At 40.6% G+C, this 20,280-nt stretch overlaps 1 protein-coding gene across 20 annotated transcripts in view; it reads right to left on the bottom strand.

The window, feature by feature from the left end:
• Nucleotides 1-20,280, bottom strand: part of CLIP1 (CAP-Gly domain containing linker protein 1) — a 123,791-nt gene that overhangs the window by 23,990 nt on the left and 79,521 nt on the right. For 14 of the 20 annotated variants that reach the window (XM_030583048.1, XM_030583049.1, XM_030583046.1 and 11 more), the window contains 8 exons: nucleotides 20,185-20,268; nucleotides 17,730-17,886; nucleotides 16,881-17,046; nucleotides 16,567-16,782; nucleotides 8,310-10,595; nucleotides 6,911-7,048; nucleotides 4,558-4,664; nucleotides 763-883 (listed from right to left, as the gene is read on the bottom strand). In XM_030583048.1, coding sequence (XP_030438908.1) covers nucleotides 763-883; nucleotides 4,558-4,664; nucleotides 6,911-7,048; nucleotides 8,310-10,595; nucleotides 16,567-16,782; nucleotides 16,881-17,046; nucleotides 17,730-17,886; nucleotides 20,185-20,268 — 3,275 coding nt within the window. The remainder of the gene's footprint in view (nucleotides 1-762; nucleotides 884-4,557; nucleotides 4,665-6,910; nucleotides 7,049-8,309; nucleotides 10,596-16,566; nucleotides 16,783-16,880; nucleotides 17,047-17,729; nucleotides 17,887-20,184; nucleotides 20,269-20,280) is intronic. The other 6 variants (XM_030583050.1, XM_030583055.1, XM_030583051.1 and 3 more) reach the window with 1 other exon arrangement.

Below are 20,280 nucleotides of genomic sequence, written 5' to 3'. Positions count from 1 at the left end.
AAATCATTTGAATGAGGAAGAGGTTCTTAACATAACCCGAATTATTCTATATGAGATCTAGAATTTCAGTTAAGTCACTTAATATTCAAGTTCTAAATCTTTATTTGCAAGTACCAATGTAATAAGCTCCATCCACAATAAATGTATTTTAACATGTATAAGGTAAAGAGCTTTACAGACTTTACACTGTCACCAGAAAACTTATACCAGCTCCAATCCTCTAATATCCACCATCTACACACGATACAGAAGCGCACACATATGCACATTTCCACTACCATTTTCATAGAGTTCAGTAAAGGGATTTTGAACAGTATTCTCCAAACCACCTTAAAATTTTCTCTCTGGAAGGATGGGTTTTTAAAAAGAACTACAGTTTCTCTTAATATGGGGGGAAAGGATGTGAAAAGTGAGTTGTTTGGAAAATAAAAATACTCCCACTAGAGTGTCTCTTTAGTAGCCCCTTGGATATGGGGTTGGCTACAGCACATTTCATTCACACTTACCTGAAGCCTTCAAATAGACATCTCTCTTGTAAAGATTTGTTATGGGTCATACCACCCTCCACCATCCTAGGATTCTAACCTTCTAATGGAGGTGATTGCAAATGTATTTGAACACTTCTGAAATGAACTATCCCTTTAAATCACAAACATGCATTACAGGGTCACACAGGCATCCATGAAAATAGTATGGATTATTTTAAACAATCAAACCGCAGCATCCTCTAAGCACCAAACAGTAAGTGTTTAGCCATCCTACCTTCTGATGAGTTGTGACTTCGTCCCTGCTCCTGCCCAGCTCCTCAGCAAGTTTAATGTTCTCTTCTTGCAGGGCTGTGAGCTGCTGGGACTTCTGAGCAGCCGTCAGTCTCAGCGCTTCTCTGCAAGGACAGGGAGTGCATGGTTACCATAGGAACAAGACAGGCAAGAAAAGACTGTGGGAGAGAATCTGCTTCACAGCTTGGGAAAATACATCTAGGTCACGTGTCTAATAGGATCTATAATAAAGGTGACAATCTACACCTTAAATGCACATTGATAGTGTTAACCCTGAAAGAGAGAGCATTGGGAGCACGACACACAATTACTTCCTTTTCCTTTAAATGCATCTGATACCACTGCAAGGAAAAGTCTATTCAGCGTCCTATTACGAGTTCTACATGGCTTCAAGAGTTAAAAAAACTTGGATTGAAAAATATGCTAATTTGTGGTATTAAATTTTGTTTGAAGTATGATACAGTATTTGTTTGAAGTATGTTATTTATGTTTGAAGAGACAGTCAGGTAGTTCTAACATCCCCCCCCCCCGTACAGGCACATAAACACACCCACAGAGTTTTAACCAAATCTAACACAAACAGAAATGTTTATGAAATTAAAATTATCAAGGAAACCGCATTTGTTCAGATTTAAATATTCTCTGGAATGGTTTGCAACCCAAACGCTGAAGAACAGATGAAGTCAGGCGAGCCAAAACATAAAGATGACTAGTCTATTTTTGTTGTCCTTACAGTGAAATGCACAAAATAAACAAACACCAATAGCAAAAAAAACAAATTAGGATTTTCAAATTTCGTTAATCCATGTTGCTGTTGATAATTCTAAAAAAAATCCAATTTTATTTTTAACTGATGTATTTAAAACAAAATGAAACAAATGCCTGTTACATATTCTGTGTATACGTCATTTAATAAGTTCCTCCAGAAGATAGCAGGATTTAAAAAAAAAAAAAGTTGCATTTTATTTAATCTAGGCAGTTTTTTTACCATTGTATTTTGCTTTCCTAAAGGGAGGCTCAATGGTCATGTGCGCCAATATTTCACAGTCCAACACTGACTAGAATACTAAAATATGTTATGACCACCCATGGCTGATGTGCCCCGGAGGGACACATTTATGTAACAGGATTCACAAAACAGGAGCATTATCCTCTAACTCACTAAATTACAGTTTAAACAAAAGTATTTCATATTATATGATGAACATTTTATCAAGCAGCATTAAAAGTAATCCGGCATTGTGTGTATTAAACTTAACGCTAACATTTTCCAGCGCTTTTCCCTAGATCTTATGCCATAGCTACATTAGATATTAAAGATCAGGCTCTGGTGTAAACAACTTTTGGTGCAGTTTTTCATGCTCTATTAATAAAGGCCTAGTTAAACTGGATTTAATGTGCTGGGTCACATCACTGAATCAAATTATCTTGGTATGAATCTGTTTGCTAATGCAGGAACACATCTAATTTTAACCTCACTTGTTTGCTGTGCTGCAGTCCATATCAGTGCTTTGACTTTTGATTTTGGCACTAGTGTGTCAGGAAGTCAGATTCCTGATGTTAAAGGCACACAAATAGTGGCGTGGACTTGTGTGAAACTGCAGAATTCCATTGTAATTCATTTGTATCTGAGAATTTTAATTGATGTCAAAAAGAGCATTTGACAGGGTGTTTATTAACCAGGAAAGTAAAATCCAATCAGTATCACTGCTTCTCTGGTGCCCAGTTTTATATGTTAAGCTCTTTTGCAAAAATGGTTACCACTTCCATTGAAAGACTTCCCTGCCTACAGAGCCACAGCTGCCTATTGAAAGGGCTCTCCTGCATTATTCCCCTCCACAATTACAAGAGTTTACCATCACCTACTGGGCATCCCAAAGGCATTCTGGCAACACAGACTGCTGAGGAGTTCAAGGAAAGCTGCAGCTGCCAAATTCAGCTCCATCCTTTACCAATGTTAATTACTTTGTTTACATGTCAAAGTATTTATAATGTAATAATCTTAAATCAGTATTACAATTACCTGTCAAATTAGATTAGTTACCCCCCATCCATGAAGTCCAAAATCACAGGTAATTAGAGACCCTGTTCAGCAATTGGCTATGGTTAAGGTTTGCCTTAAACAGAATCATAAGAGGACCAAGTGAGAGGAAACCAATCTCCTTCATCTAGAAGTCCCCTTTACTGAAGCCTAAACAGCAATTTCTACAAATAATTTTTCCTGACAAGTTGCAGAAGAAGAATTTTTAATAAAAAATGGGATCTGCACACTTCCTGGGGTTCTAAGACTAGAGCAACTAGTCTGGAAATAATTACTTTGCCTTGGCATTTTCTACAAGCGCCAAAGCAGATGGGAATTACTGACGGAATGAAATCCTGTCACACCAGAAGGGGCCTCTCTCTGACAGCCATCTCGGTTTTTAAAAGGACAGAAAAATCAATATTGCGGTGCAGGTGCTGGAACATAGCATTAATGTTGTGTGTTCTGCAAGAAACCCTGTCTCTCCTTGCCTGGACTGCCTTGATCTCAGGGCACCGGTCAAGGGTGGGGCAAAAATCCCCTACACCGTTTTGAAAATCTCAAGCAATCATCTCAGCCCTGCAGTCCAAATTCCAGGTTCTGAATCTCCCCAACAGGTCACCAAATTCTCTCCACACAGAGATGGTGGGATTGAAGACTTGAGGTTCAGTGTGCCAAGTCTCTAAAGCTTGGGACACTGAGGAGCCAGTAGCCATACTGTGTCTTTGTTCAGGGAGGAACACAGTTTTAGGCTGCTGGATACCAGTTACGAGCTAATAGTTTTATTCAGAGGCTAACATGCACTAATCAAATTGCGGCTAGAGGGCTTTAAACCAGAGACACTGTGTGTGTGTTTCATTTAGTACTGCCCAGGAATGGCACTCGGCTAAGGCACTGTGTTACTACATGTATAGTTACTCCCTACATTTTCTTTGGAGTCCTACTGGTTAGGTTTATTGACAAAATAAATGACTGTATTAACACCGTAGAGTCCAGGTAAATGTGAGCCCAAACAGCAGCACACTCTGCTTCACCCATTGCCAGCTACATTCCAATTTCAGAATCTAGGCTGAGGCTGTCTAGATTAGGAGTGGACCATGATCGGCTTATCACATTGAGCTCCATCTACACTAGAGGCTAAGTGGTGTTTAACAACACGGTAGCTGACATTTTAAAACACCACATATTTTCCTATGCTAGACAAGGTCTGAGAGGAGCCAGCAGACAGACAACTTGATTTACACATACCAGGATGAGTTTGCTCTGATGCAAGTTAGAAAAAACATTCTTTGCCTGGCAGTATGTGCAAATTTGTTAAATGATCCATTGATAAAAAAAAAATATCTAAGATATAATATGTACAAAATCATTTGAACCACTAACACTTTAACTAAAAATATATTTTAAACATGTTGCAAGATTTGTTTGGATTGATGCTTTTGAAATAAATTGGTGCCCCCATGTGGCAGAACTGTATGCCACTTCAAACTAATTCAATTAATGTACCATAATTTAAACATCTCCACAAATAATTCAATAACCTTCAGAGAGCCATGGCAGTGCTCTGTTTCCATGTTTTACATATTTCAGAAGCTAAGTTAGTAGTGAATTGTAAAGAAGTACAGTACCTCTGTTTTATAAATGAGGATACTGTAGATGAGCTGGTAAGAAGACTCATTTATGAAACATAATTGCTACATACTCACATAGAATAACTATGGAAGAGTTTGAAGGCTCAACAAACATGTAAATACTTACACTTCTTTTCTAAATTCTTCCATTTTCTTGTTCTCCAGATTTAGAAGCTCTTTTGACTTGTTAAGTTCCTCTTCGTTTTTCAGGCTGTTGTGTTTAAGTTTGTCCAGCTTGGGGGAGGGAAGGAAATCTTGTTAAAAATTCACGGAATCATATAATTTTCAAACAAATTGTTTGTAAATAGTCAAGCATTTGTGAAAATGGAGGCCTAACGTTTTGAACGGTTGCACTTTTTTATTTTAAAAAGTCTCGGTAAGTGAAGAGTTAAATTAGTCTGTCTGCACTGAGAAATATTTGACTAACAAAAGTGTAACAAACCCAACTGTGTTCAATGCAATTCCAGCAGCATAGCAAGTTAAAGGTTAATTTAAGACTAACTGATAATATAAGTAGATGAACATTAGAAATCTATCCACATTTCACACAGAACACCTACCTGTCTAAGCACTGTACCTACAACTCAACATCTTTAGCAAAATTAATGTAGTATGATTTGATATAATTGAGTGCTATATGTATAGAGGTTTTTTCCCCCTGATCTTAGGTAAAAACATACATAATTAACCATATGATTAAGCTTTACTGTACCTTAATCAGCGAGAAATAGTAGGCTGGATGTTGTGTTTGCAATAATAGGAAATCCATTCTTTTGAGAGATCTTGTTTTGGCACAAATTGTAGAAAGCCTTCTAATATTTACTGTGCGTGCATCTATCATGTAAGCACTGATCAGATTGTAAACCTCATCTGCTCACAAGCACTCAGTAATACATTATATTATGTAACAGATAATCTCCAGCTACTTCGATGGCAGTACAGAACAGTGGATTTTTATTTTAAACAGCCCAGAAATTCCACTTCTGGCATTAATAATGTCATCTCTCTTAAGCAATCAACATTGCCTCAAAATCATTGAGAATTGTGTTTCAATAGAAGCCTATGGCATTAGGTTATCCTGGCATTTCCCATTCAAAATGCTCATTATCTTAAAGACATCAGAAAATTCTAGAGAATCATCTGCACAGCCTGTAGCAGTCAGTGTGCTCAAGTATGTTTCCCCACATCTTTCTGTTTCAAACAGTCAGTTTATATTTGCATCTCTGCAGCCTGGAGGCAACTTGTGGGGAAAAAAGAGATTAGGGTGCTAGTGAAGACACCACTACCAAAAAAAAAAAAAGTGCAGTGTTACAAAAGGGAAAAACAAGGGTAGGAGGGGGTCCTTGACCCAGCATCATCATGGAAAGTACTGTGGTATTTCTTAGGTTGCAAGCTTTTTGGGGACAGGAATTGCAACTTCATGTGTGTTTGTACAACACCTAGCATAGTAAGGCCTTAATCTTGAGAGTGACCTCTATGTCCTGACATAATAAATAGTAAATGATAAATAATAATACATAGATCAGAGGAGGAGAAATTAAGATGCTGCCATGAAACTTCAGGTCACGCAGAGGATCCTTTAATAACCATGCACAGAAGCTCAAAAGTTTTTGTAGGCTAGATTAGGATGGGAGAACTTTTGTGGGTTATTAATGTTACTATTAGTTAGCACTTCTGTAGTGCTTTTTATTGGAGTGTAAGGACTATCCACTTAAGATGAGGAAACTGAGGCACAGACGTTATTGTAAACAACTTGCCCAAGGCCACACAGTGAGTCACTGATGAAGCCAGGCTTAGAACACAGATCTTCTGTATCTGTGCCCCGTCTACTGTACCATGCTGCATCTCACATCACAGGGGATAAATGCTGCTCGAGCATAAAGGTAACAGAGTATTTGTAATTACAGCACATTAGAGCTGTAGAAGCATGTAATCTACAAGGCTGTATTAGTGTAATACATAGAGCAGCTGTGGGTACTATCTAGTAGCTCATGCCAAGATGGCCGTGATGAGATCTGTGGTGAGACAGTGACAAAGGTTATTCAACCCATTCTTCTCCTTTTCCCCACACAACCAATATTCCCTTCCCCTTCTCTTGTCCCCTGTGCTGTGATCCTATTGGTTTAAGCACTTAAAAAACCCACTTCTGGACTGCAGAGTAAAAACTAAACCTGTCCTTAAGTTTTTTTCTTTTTAGGTCATTTGTTATAAACAGAAAAATAGGATTTAAACAACCTCTCACTTGCAAAGACCAGATCAGACTAGCAGAAGGAAGTGAACGCATGTCCAGTTCAACATATAACTAAAGTTGTATGGGAAGTGTAGGTATCTCAGAGAGCACATGTTCACTGATAAATTGTGGTGTTTTTGACTATTTGGATGTAGATTTCACATTACAATACAGGGACATTTTAAGGAATACCAGTAAGTCTCAAGAACTTTGTGATTAGTTTCATATATAAACATTTAAAAGTGGTTACTTCATTTTGCAGTTTCTGATTTGTCTGTCTAGAGTCCTCCAAGGAGGCCAGTGTATCCATCTTTTCTTGATGAAGGGCATCCTTCTCTTTGGTCACCTGCTCCACTACCTGCAAAGCATCTTCTGCCATTTTAGCAGCCTAAATATAAAAAAGAATTATTACTGGACGGAACACTTCAATGCAGACCAACCATTATATTATATTTTGTATACTTTATGCAGAACTCAGTTACCTGCCAACTTTTTTCCATATTGAATCAAATATATTAAATAGCTTCATTTTCATAACTAAAACTGGAAATGTATCTGCATTTCTGAAGCTGCATAAAGTATAAAATAGATCTTAAAAAGTCAAATTCCATGCAGAAATGAATTACAATCCCATGCTTGTGTCCTCATTGAGGTTGATTTTTTTTTAATTAAATCCCTGAATGGCCCTAATTATATCCACTGTGATTACCCTTAAACGACCCAAACATCTTATAATCATAGTTGTGCAATATATATTCACTACCAACAGACTGATCTTTTAGATAGATGTGGAATTATAAAGAGGAGTTATGTTGCATTTGCTTTGAGAGGATCCTGAACGTTAAAATAGGAGGACAAAAAGATTCAGCTATCAAGTTAATGTTACATGTTACTTTAACATTGTTAATGATGACTTGCCCTTGTGAAATTAAATCTTTGAAGATCATACACAAAGCTTTAGATTGGAGTAAAATATTCTGAAGTAATTGGAATTAAAAAACACCCCACAAAATTCACACTTTAAGTGGTTTTGCAGTTTCTAAGTCAAGCAACGTCTGGCTCAAAGTTCTATTTACTGCTTTGTTGGTGGTGAATATAAACACTACTGTGAATAAAAAGAACACACTCAGCTGCCAATTTATTACAACATGTTTTGAAAGTTCTAAGAAGAGTAAAATTTTGTTTTATATCACCATGTAAATTTAAACTAATATTCTTTTAATTAAATTTTTTTAAATAAAAAGTTATGGTGAGCACCAAGTCTAAAATCATATTCATTTGTACCTATTTACTGTTAGCCAGAAAGTACTTTTTCTACTAATGTTAAATTTCTCCTGTAGGATTTGGAATTTTTTTTCCTTTTTATTCACAGTTTCAAAATTGTTTTCTTACAGCATTCAGCAACAACATAGTTCCTTATGATTAAGCATAAAATTGTTTTATATTATGGGTGTTAAAAGATCTTTCACACTCATCCTTACAGACAACTTGAGACAAACAGGGTACTATACCAAGAGGGAAGAGAATTCCAGTCTGTCTACATTAAGATGAAATGCTGGTCATGCAATTAAAGTGCTGACATCAAAACTATTGAAGTTAGTGCTCTGTGTTAGTAACTGTACTTGACTGGTTTAACAACGTTTCAATACCTCAGATTTTTGCGTTACTGTATGTGACTGAAGAGCCTCAGTTTCTTTTAGTTTCAAAGCAAGTTTGTCCTTCTCCACCAGTAGCATCTGATTTTTGTTCTGCAACACCAGTAGGTTGGCTGAAAGGTCACCATTAGTTTGTGCTAAAAGCATTACTTCCTCATGCAGTTTGTAATAGTCCTCAGAAAACTTCTCCTTCTCTTTCAGTATTTCTTCCTTTATCATGATCAGATTCTTCTGTTCCACAAGAAGGCTCTCATTTTCCTGGAGCAGCTTCATTCGCTCCAATTCAGTCACCTCATGGCTATGCCGAAGATCTTCTAGGATATTGGAGAGACAGGCATGCAAGTCCTGGAGCTCCGCCTTCGATTTAGTCAATGAAGCAAAATCACTCTTTAGGTTTTCAATATTGGAGGCAAGTTGATCAGTCTCTGTGCTGAGAACCTCCTTTTCTTTAATGATTTCCTCTAGTTTGGATTCAGATTTTTGTTTCTCCTGAACCAGCAGTTGTTTCTCAGACAGCAATTCTTTATTTTTAACTGTTAGCTGCTCCTTCTCCCTCTCTAAGAAGCTGATGGTGTTCTGAAGTTCTGCATGTCCCAATAAGAATGAATCCTTTTCCAGCTTTCTAGCTTCCCTTTCTATTGTTAAATTCTCCTGCATAATTTTGACCTCTTCATTTAATTTTTGACATTCTTCTTGCAGTTCAGTCCTCTCTTTGGCTAGCATTTCCTTACTGGAAGAACAGGTTTTGAAGGACGACATCAGAACTTGCTTGGCTTGCGAAACAGCAGAAAGTTCATTTCCTAGCAGTGTTTTGGCACTCTGAGCCTCTTTCAGACACTTTGAAAGTTCACAGTTATAGGCTACTAGATCTTGATTTTCTTGGGTTTTCTTGTCCAGTTCTCTCTTGAGGCTTTCAATGGCACTCTGGAGCTTTGCCTTCTCTTGACCAAGTGCTTTCTTGGCTGAGATGTCCAGCTCATGTTTTCTTTTCAAGTCACACAGTGCATTTGCAGAAGACTGTTTTTCAGTGAGCAGCTCTGCACATTTGGTTTCTAACATGTCCTTTTCTTTGAGAAGAACATCATTCTGCTTTTTAAGTTTCACTGACTTCTGAGAAGCCAATTCCTTCTCTCTACTCAGTTGACTTATTTTCTCATTTAGAGCTTTCTCAGCAAGGGCGGCATCTTCTGAGGTCTTGGCAAGCTTTTCTGCAATTGCCTTATTTTCATTTAAAAGTTCCTCCCTCTCAGACAAAAGTCTCCGCTCAGATGAAGAGAGAGCTTCCTTCTCTTGTAGTAACTGGATACATTCGGAGTCTGTTGACGCCCTACTGGCTTTTATCTCTTCAAGCAGTTTAGAGAGACTAGCATAGGAGGCCTGCAACTCTACATTGTCTTTGGTAGCTTTTTTAAGTTCTTTAATCACAGCATCTAGCTCTGTTTGCAGTCCTTCAGTTTTCATATTTAAGGTCTTTTCCTCATTTAGAGCAGTTTCTAAGCTCACATGCAGCTCTTCCTGACTTTTAAGAAGTGCTTCCTTTTCGGATTGCACGTCTTGACTTTTTTGCAACAGATCATCCCTTTCATTTTTTAAGGCCACATATGTGCTTTCAAGAGTCAAAATTTTATCCAAGACTGAATTTCTCTCTGCAGCTAGAGCAGATATTTCTTGCAGGAGATCCTTTTGATCTCTGGCCAGGTCTTCATAAGAGCTTTTCAACTTCTGGATGACATCATCCTTGTCTTTAAGAAGAGTAGCATTCTCCTCAGAAAGTTTTTTCTGATTATCCTCCAGTTCTTCTCTTTCCTTAATGTGCTTTCGAGATTCCAGAACCAAAGCATCTTTGCTGGTCTGAAGTTCTTCCAGCTGTTGGAGCAGAGCTGATTCTGAAGAGCGTAGAGCATCATTTTCTCTACTTATTTTTAGAAGATCTTTCTGTGTTGTCCCTATTTCAATAAATAGCTTTTGTTTCTCAGAAATTAATGCTGCCTTTTCTGTGCTATCCTGTTGACTTTTAGTTTCAGCTTCTTGCTTTTCTTTTAAGATCTTTTTATTTTCTGAATCAAGTTCTTCATTTATTGTCCAAAGCTTTTCCTGATCTTGTTGCAACAACATAAGCTTGGATTCCAACTCTAGTAGTTTTGATAATAGTGAACCCTTCTCTAACTTTAAAGCATTTCCCTCCTGTGCCAGAATCTCCTTCTCGGATATCAAACCCCTCATCTCGTCTGACATTAGTTCAATCTCTTTTTTGGCTGATGCTAACACAGAAGTTAAAGACTAAAGAAATAAAGTTGGGGAGAAGGGAAACAAAAATGAAGTCAAACAGACAAATGAGAAGTATGGATTAAGGACAAATAAAGCTATTATAGTTTAAAATTAAAGTGTATATACTGACACACAAGCCTCTGTGTAATATCAACTGCTGAAAAACGTTACAGCCATTTTTATTACAAAACAATGACTAGCTAGTGAGACGACTTAGTGGAACTAATTAATGATAGTTATGTTAAAAGATGTACTAGTTGTGTGTTCATCCATACTAGAGGAGTTTGGCTTTTTATTAAATCTGCTCCAGTACTGCCCCCTGCCCCCCAAAAGTGATTTAAATGGTACCATCTACATAGATTAAGCATGGAGTGATTTTAAAAAAAGCTACTGTGAAGACAAGAAAAACCAGCAAGATTCAGCCCTGGTCTACACTACAAGTTTAGTTCAAATTTAGCAGCAGGTAGATCGATTTAATCCTGCACCTGTCCACATGACTAAGCCGTTATTTTCGACTTAAAGGGCTGTTAAAATCGATTTTGGTACTCCTCCCCCGATGAGGGGATTAGCACTGACATCGACCTTGCCAAGTCGAATTTGGGGTAGCGTGGTCACAATTTGACAGTATTGGCCTCTGGGAGCTGTCGCAGAGTGCTCCATTGTGACTGCTCTGGACAGCGCTCTAAACTCCGATGCACTGGCCAGGTAGACAGGAAAAGGCCCACAAACTTTTGAATCTCATTTCCTGTTTGGCCAGCATGGCGATCTGCAGGTGAGTGCAGATCTCATCAGCAAAGGTGACCATGATAGAGTCCCAGAATTGCAAAAGAGCTCCAGCATGGACCGAATGGGAGGTATGGGATCTGATTGCTGTATGGGGAGATGAATCCATGCTATCAGAATTCCATTCCAAAACAGACAAAATGCCCAAACATTTGAAAAAAATCTCAAAGGGCATGAAGGACAGAGGCTACAACAGGGACCCGCAGCAGTGCCGCGTGAAACTTATGGAGCTGAGAAACTTATGGAGCCCTGGGTCAGAGCCCCAGACATGCAGCTTGTATGATGAGCTGCATGCCATTCTAGGTGGTGCAGCCACCACTACCCTACCCCTGTGCTTTGACTCCGTCAATGGAGTAGCATGCAACAGGGATGCGGGTTTTGGGGATGAGGAAGGTGAGGAGGTTGAAGATAGCTCATGGCAAGGAAGTGGAGAAATCGTTTTCCCCGACAGCCAGGAACTGTTTCTCACCCTGGACCTGGAGTCAGCACCTCCCGAACCCACCCAAGGCTGCCTCCTGGACCCACCAGGCAAAGAAGGGACCTCTGGTGAGTGTACCTTTGTAAATATTATACATGGTTTAAAAGCAAGTGTGTTTAATGATTAATTTGCTCTGGCATTTGTGGCCAGTACAGTTACTGGAAAAGTCTGTTAACATGTCTGGGGATGGAGCGGAAATCCTCCAGGGACATCTCCATAAAGCTCTCCTGGATGTACTCCCAAAACCTTTGCAAAAGGTTTCTGGGGAGGACAGTCTTATTCCGTCCTCCATGGTAGGACACTTTACCATGCCATGACAGTAGCACGTAGTCTGGAATCACTGCATAAAAAGCATGGCAGTGTATGGTCCCCGTGTTTGCTGGCATTCAAACAGCATCCGTTCTTTATCTCTCTGTGTTATCCTCTGGAGAGTGATATCATTCCCGGTCACCTGGTTGAAATAGGGTGATTTTATTAAGGGGACATTCGGAGGTGCTCGTTCCTGCTGGGCTGTTTGCTTGCAGCTGAACAGAAATGTTCCCCGCTGTTAGCCACGCGGTGGGGGGGAGAGGCGAAGTGATCATCCCAGAGAATTGTGTGTGTGTGTTGGGGGGGTTGGTGTTGTGTTAGTTGGGTTTGTGCTGCACGTTAATCCGAAAACCGCAGCCCCTCCTCCTTTTAAACTGCCAACCCATTTTAAATGGCCAACCCAACAGCTGCTTGGTATGGGAAGTGAGGGCACTGCTGTTTGAAACCATTCCCACATGTTATGAAGGTTAAAGAAGCCAAAAGACTGTCTTACCATGGCTGCCTGCAAGCCAAATTCTGTTGCCCAGCCCTGCGTGAAAGATCTCTCACACCAAACCGGCATACCCTCAATAAGAGCCAAAATGCAACCTTGTACTGAAGGCACATGTGCTATGTAATGTTAACAGCAAGGTTTACCGTGAGTCTACCCATTGTTCTCTAAAATGTGTCTTTTTAACTACCACTCTCTCCTTTTTTTCCTCCACCAGCTGCAAATGTTTCAACGCTCACACTATCTTCTCCTTCCCAGAGGCTAGCGAAGATTAGAAGGCAAAAAAACCGCACTCGTGATGAAATGTTTTCTGAGTTCATGCAGTCCTCCCACACTGAAAGAGCCCAGCAGAATGCATGGAGGCAGACAATGTCAGAGTCCAGGAAAGCACAATATGAACGTAAGGACAGACAGCGGGCTGAAGATAGTAAGTGGCAGGCTGAAGATGATAGGTGCGTCAGCTTGGTGACATAAGGCAAGAGGCAATGCTGAGGCTACTGGAGGAACAAATTGATATGCTCAGACGTATGGCTGAGGTTCAGGAAAGGCAGCTTGAGCACAGACCGACACTACAGCCCCTGCGTAACCAACCAGCATCCTTCCCAGGTTCCATAGCCTCCTCACCCAGATGCCCAAGAATGCGGTGGGGGGGCCTCCGGGCACCCAACCACTCCACCCCACAGACTGCCCAAGCAACAGAAAGCTGGCATTCAATAAGTTTTGAAGTGCAGTGTGGCCTTGTCCTTCCCTCTTCCCCCACCACACCCAGTGCTTCCCTCCTGCCCCACCCCTCCTGGGCTACCTTGGCAGTTATCTCCCTATTTGTGTGATGAATTAATAAAGAATGCATGAATGTGAAGCAACAATGACTTTATTGCCTCTGCAAGTGGTGATCAAAAGGGGAGGGGAGGGTGGTTAGCTTACAGGGAAGTAGAGTGAACCAAGGGGCACGGGTTCAATCAAGGAGAAACAAAGAGAAGAGAACTTTCACACCGTAGCTTGGCCAGTCATGAAACTGGTTTTCAAAGATTCTCTGATGTGCACCGCACCCTCCTGTACTCTGCTAACCAGCCTGGTGTCTGACTGTGCATAATCAGTGGACAGGCGATTTGCCTCAACCTCCCATCCCACCATAAACGTCTCCCCCTTACTCTCACAGATATTGTGGAGCGCACAGCAAGCAGTAATAACAATGGGAATATTGGTTTCGCTGAGGTCTATCCAAGTCAGTAAATGCGCCAGCGCGCTTTTAAACATCCAAATGCACATTCTACCACCATTCTGCACTTGCTCAGCCTATAGTTGAACAGCTCCTGACTACTGTCCAGGCTGCCTGTGTACGACTTCATGAGCCAGGGCATTAAGGGGTAGGCTGGGTCCAAAGGTTATTTTCTGGTCTGGGAAGAAAGTCCCCTGCTGCAGCTTTTGAAACAGACCAGAGTTCCTGAAGATACGAGCACCATGTACCTTTCCCAGCCATCCCACATTCATGTTGGTGAAACATCCCTTGTGAACCACCAGTGCTTGCAGCACCACTGAAAAGTACCCCTTGCGGTTTATGTACTCGCTGGCTTGGTGCGCTGCTGCCAAGATAGGGATATGGGATCTGTCTATCGCCCCACTACGGTTAGGGAATCCCATTGCAGCAAAGCCATCCACTATGACCTGCACATTTCCCAGAGTCACTACCCTTGATATCATAAGCTCTTTGATTGCGCTGACTACTTGGATCACAGCAGCCCCCACAGTAGATTTGCCCACTCCAAACTGATGCCCGACTGACCAGTAGCTGTCTGGCGTTGCAAGCTTCCACAGGGCTATCGCCACTCACTTGTGAACTGTGAGGGCTGCTCTCATCTTGGTATTCTTGCACTTCAAGGCAGGGGAAAGCAAGTCACAAAGTTCCATGTAAGTGCCCTTATGCATGCAAAAGTTTTGCAGCCACTGGGAATCATCCCAGACATGCAACACTACGCGGTCCAACCAGTCTGTGCTTGTTTCCTGGGCCCAGAATTGGCGTTCCACGGCATCAACTTGCCCCATTAACACCATGATGTCCACACTGCCAGGGCCTGTACTTTGAGAGAAGTTGGTGTCCATGTCCTCAGCACTCATCACACGCTGCCGTTGCCTCCTCGCCTGGTTTTGCTTTTGCAGGTTCTGCATATACTGCAGGATAATGCATGTGGTGTTTACAGTGCTCATAATTATGGCGGTGATCTGAGCGGGCTCCATGCTTGCCGTGCTATGGCGTCTACGCTGAAAAAAGGCGCGAAACGATTGTCTGCTGTTGATGTGACTGAAGGAGGGGCGATTGATGACATGGCTTACAGGGTTGTCACACAGAATGGCCCCCATAAAGACTGAACTCACAACCCAGGGTTTAGCAGGCCAATGCTCAAACCACTGACCTATCCCTCCCCCTACTATTCACGGGGGGAGTGGGGAGCAAATGAATACAAAACAAATCTGGTCTCTTTATTGTTCTGATCCACTCCATCTCTCTTATACATCTTAGACTGGCAGCAGATGGTGCAGTACAACTGCTGGCCATCGTCGTCTCCCATTTATGTCCAGGCGCCCCCGGCTGACCTCACCACGGCTGGCCAGGAGCACACATATCTGCTCAGGCGCCCCCGACCAACCTCACCAAAGTCGGCTAAAAGAGCACCCAGGAGACGACGACAACGGCTACCAGTCGTAATGCACCATTTGCTGCCAAAAGGCAATGAGCTGCTGCTGTGTAGCAATCCAGTGCCATGTCTGGCAGCACCCAGGAGACATATGGGGATGGTGAGCTGAGCGGGCTCCATGTTTGCCATGGTATGGGACCTGCATGGGTAACCCAGGAAAAAAGGTGAGAAATGATTTATTGCCGTTGCTTTCATGGAGGGAAGGGGGGTGGGAAGCTGATGACATTTACTCAGAACCACCAGGCACTGGAAGCTCAACCCAGAATTCCAATGGGCGGTGGAAACTGCGGGAACTGTGGGATAGCTACCCACAGTGCAATGCTCCAGATAGCGACACTAGCCTCGGTACTGTGGACACACTCTGCCGAGTTATAGGTCTTAATGGTCTTAAGTGGGGACACACACAATTGATTGTATAAAATCGATTTCTAAAAAATTGACTTCTATAAATTTGACCTAATTTCGTAGTGTAGACATACCCTCAGTCAATACTTGGATGAGTTGGATTATAGTTAATCTAGGGAGCTATACCAGATGCTGACTTCTAGTTACTTTATACAGTGTTTATACTACATGGGTAATGTACCCATGATACCGTATCACAAAAAGGTTAATTTGTTCAAATACTACATCAGAAATATGTTGGATACTTTAACTTTCGTGTGTCAATTTATACACTGAATATTCTGCTAAAGCATAACATAACACAAAGCTTAAGGCAAATAAACAATGAATGAGAGATGAAAGCAAGCAACAATATCCAGGAAACAGAAAAATCAGTGAAAGTTATTTAAATCAAGCTAAAGGCAAAATAATTATACACAACATGGAACTGATTTACAAAAGAAAATGTCAGTAACAAGGTGCCTGTAAATAAAATATTTCTAAGTACACCTAATTATTTAAAATCCAGATGCTTAACATCCCTTATTAAAGAGAAATAAAATTTAATTCCAACTGATTCTGACTGGAACAGAAATCTATGAGGATATAAAGTTAATTGCTAAGTACTATACTTTATATTAAACTAAAATATGGATATAAAGATTATCTAATAGTCAACGGCATAGGTTTCCTTTCCTTAATACTTCATCTAGTCTGGATACATTTTCACTGAGTGAATACCAAAAAACAAAGTTAAAACAAATGGGTTAGGTTAAATGGTAAAGGAGTGAGTCATTGTAAGGAGAGAGATAATAGAGCAATTACTTGCTTAAAAGACATACGTACTTTGGCAAGTTCTGCTTGTTTTTTCAGCTCCTCAGCCTGTTTTTCCAAGTCGCTGTTTTTCTTTTTTGCCCTTTTCAGCATCTCTTCTGTGTCCAGCAGATTCTGTTTAAGCTCTTTGATGGCTGCATTGTGCTCAGCGATCATCTCAGAATTGGTTTTTTCATGCGTCATCTGCAGATCCTTATACTGATTTTGACTTTTCTCAATTTGCTTTTCCTGTCAGATTTTAGAGCAATTTGAATACAATCAGAAATCTAGTTTTTTTAATACTCTTTCCAACACAACTAGTAAGCCTTTTCTATAGTTGTTCTTACCAGGTCTACTAATTTATCTTGCATTTTCTTCAGTTCAGCCTGATGATTCTTAAGTGTTTCCTGCTGGTTCTGTTCAGCGTTACGTGTTGTCTGTTCCACATTTTCCTGCAGCTGAGCTGCCTTTTCATTTGATTTTGTAAGCTGAATTTGTAGTTCCTCTAGCTTCCTAAAATAAATAAATAAAAAAATAAATCAGAAATTAGCAAAATGACTTTTTGCCAAAAATGCAACTAACGTACAGACACATAGCTCTCTCAGAGTTGCAGCATGCGTCTATTAAATCTTTAATAGAGATCAAAAGTTTCAAAAAAGATTTGTTCAAATCACTAAGAAGTGTGCAGAATGTTCTATCAAATTCAATGCACCAACAACAAGATTGAATGCACACAAAAGTACCAGTGTCAGGGTAAATCTGACCCCAAAGTTCAGGATTTTGCAAAAACAGAAATGTTTGCATTAAATTTATGTTTAAAACAAACACACATTCCCTTGCACTGTTTGGGTTACATGCATTGTACTCGTGCATGAGAACCAGAAATTGTATAGTTTACTTTCTGTGTCTAAGCTAAAAGATATGCAATGATAATCAAACCATGAAAAAGTCTATTCAGTTTCAAAAGTGCCACATGATGTTACATAAATAAGCAAGTTATTAAATAATTTTTAAACCAAGTGGCTCTTTGATATATGTACAGAGTATTTAAGACAGAATGAATTTGATGGCACAAGCTCTGTTGTCACATCAACGTGAAACAGATTTGTTTCAAGATGACCTTTCATAGCTACTTAAAAAAGGACAAAAAATGTAGAAACAAATGGCAGGAAAATGCTCCGATAGCAATGAGATACCTTTCTTTTGACCGCAGCTCATCATTCATCTTTGTAAGCTGAGAAGAACTATCACCCGAGGACTTCATTATTTCTGCTATATCATTCTCGAGTTTGGCTTTAGCTTCAGTCAACTGCTGTTCTTTTTCTTCCCTCTCTTTCAACTTTTTCTCCATAACTGAACATAAAAAAGTTAAAATTCTAGTAAATTTAATCCACAGACCAGGCACAAGGCATCTAGACGCTAACAAGAGACTGTAAACATCAGAGTTAGCCTGGTGCCATAAAATCAGCACGTTGAACTTCCAAAACTAAAAGTCGTGTTTGGGTTTGGACTGTAAATTGTAGGCTCTGGAGTAATGGAAAGGTGTAAAACTCCCAATAGAGAAGTATAACATTGTACATGGAGAGAGACAGGAAAAACAATCAATCAAGAATACAACTTTCAGTCAATGCTTCACTTAACTATAGGTATCAGGCTGGGGTCTACCATTAGGAGAGAAATCCAGCAGGCACATTTGGGCATACTCACTCACTTAACTGAAGTTACATGCAGCTATCAAGGGAAGAATATTAGATCTTTAGAGCAGTGTAAACACAAGGATCAATGAGAGCTACATCAAGTCACTGGGTTTAGTAGGTTTTCTTTTATATACATATGGTCAGTTTAGATTGCTGTAAAAAGAGATTAGGTGGATGTGTACGGCACAAAATGGTACTACACGTTATGTGACGGGATGGTAGGGGGACCAGATGGGATGAAGAAAATATCGGGACATATGGGAGATAGAGAGGGGGACTCCTGCCAGCAAAGCACAAAAAAAAAAAGTGCGGAGTCCTGGAGGCAGAGAGAGAGAGAAAAAATAACAGAGTCCCGGAGTCCCGCTGGCGGCGGGGGAGGAAAGAAAGAAAAAAATGGAGTTCCGCCAGGAGAGAGAAACAAAAAAAACCCCGGTGTCCCGCCAGCAGAGGGGAAGGGGAAAAAATAAAAAAAACCCGGAGTTCCGCTGGGAGAGCAAAAAACCAAAACCCCACTGGCAGAGAGAGGAGAGAGAGAGAGAGAGAGAGAGAAGAAAAAAAAAGCAGAGTCCCACTGGGTATCCCTACACTGCATGCTCCTTATGGCAGTGTGTAGTGTGCATATACTATATGCACCCCCTAACATGGCTATATGTAGCAGTGTAGCTGGTGAGCCACTCTTTAGGGAAGTAAACACATGCCTGAACCTGTAGGCTATGTACCCTACAGAGCTCTCTGCACGACCAAGCTGTGCTTTCCCCATCTCCACTGATATTTGACCAGTGTTATATTTGTAGCATTACCCAGGGTACAATCTGGAGTGATGGACACTGTCCCATCAATTTTCCAAGCTGGGATGCCTGTTTTTCTGAACTTGGAATATGTCTCAGTAATGTAATACAGTAGAATCTTATAACTTTACACACAGTGTTGCCACACATTTTCCCAGGACAATGATGATCAGCACATTATGAGTTTTCAAATGATACCTCACAAGGCATATTTTGTATGAAAACCATTATAGTTTTGTAAAAAGGGTGAATATAAGGATATAGACTGTCACACCTCCCTCCTTACAAAGCTGCAGGAGGGTTACCCACTGGCTGACCTGTAGGCAGTAAGTCAAGGCCCTCTTTCCTGGACATGGCATCTGTCACCATATTTTCTTCCTTTTATGTGAACAATTTCCATATAAAATTCTGGTAGTATGAGACTCCAGAGTAGCAGTTTGGAATTTGAGCCCTTAGTTCTGTTCAAACAGATCAATGGTGACCCTTAACTTTCTGTTAAAAAGGCATGGCTTCGGTTGCTTACCTGCTCACACCATCGGGTGAACATAGGGATACAGACTGTCACAGTATCCCACTGCCAGAGCCTTTCACTGATGCATGTAGCTACGTACTGCAGAGTGGGCACATCCTGGTTTTCACTGGGGCATATAGCTACACGTATCCTACTCTCTGCGGTACCCTGAGTGTGTCATCCTTTTTCCCCAGCCTTCACCCTGGAGCATCTCCACTAATAATCAACTTAGATCCGTTGCAATATTAACACATTTTTGTATGTGTGTTTGTGCCATTAAAGCAGATAAATACCTAATGCAAAGCTTTAACCAGTTCTTTGGAATGGACTTAAGCACCAAAGCTTCAACCAGGAAGCAAGCTGAGCCAGGAAATACTTTTCCATTACTTCCTTGCCATGGTCACTTTGCAGCATCCCTATATACAGTTTTTCAGTTGTGCTTACACTAATGATGTGGTTTGTTTTAGCTTGGAACTAGGCACTGGGCTTGGCTCTAACAGGAATTTGACCTTCTAGCTTCCCAAAGCTAGTTTGCAGACACAATGTCTGCCACTATGTGGGTATTAGTCATCACCAAGTGATAAGAACAGCAAGTGACATGAAAGCATAAAGTTGATGGCACATTCCAAACCCTTCAATTTTGTCATTTCCTTACCTGTCAAATTAGATTTTAACTGATCCAGTTCTGAAGACATGAGTGCAAATTGCTCTTCTTTTTGGTTTAGTTTTTTAATGGTTTCTATGGAAATAA

This window comes from Gopherus evgoodei, chromosome 13 (assembly GCF_007399415.2).
Source record: "Gopherus evgoodei ecotype Sinaloan lineage chromosome 13, rGopEvg1_v1.p, whole genome shotgun sequence".
In the NCBI taxonomy this organism is placed as follows: domain Eukaryota; kingdom Metazoa; phylum Chordata; order Testudines; family Testudinidae; genus Gopherus; species Gopherus evgoodei.
The sequence above is the reverse complement of the archived record's forward strand: the minus strand, read 5'-3'. Positions and strand labels throughout refer to the sequence as shown.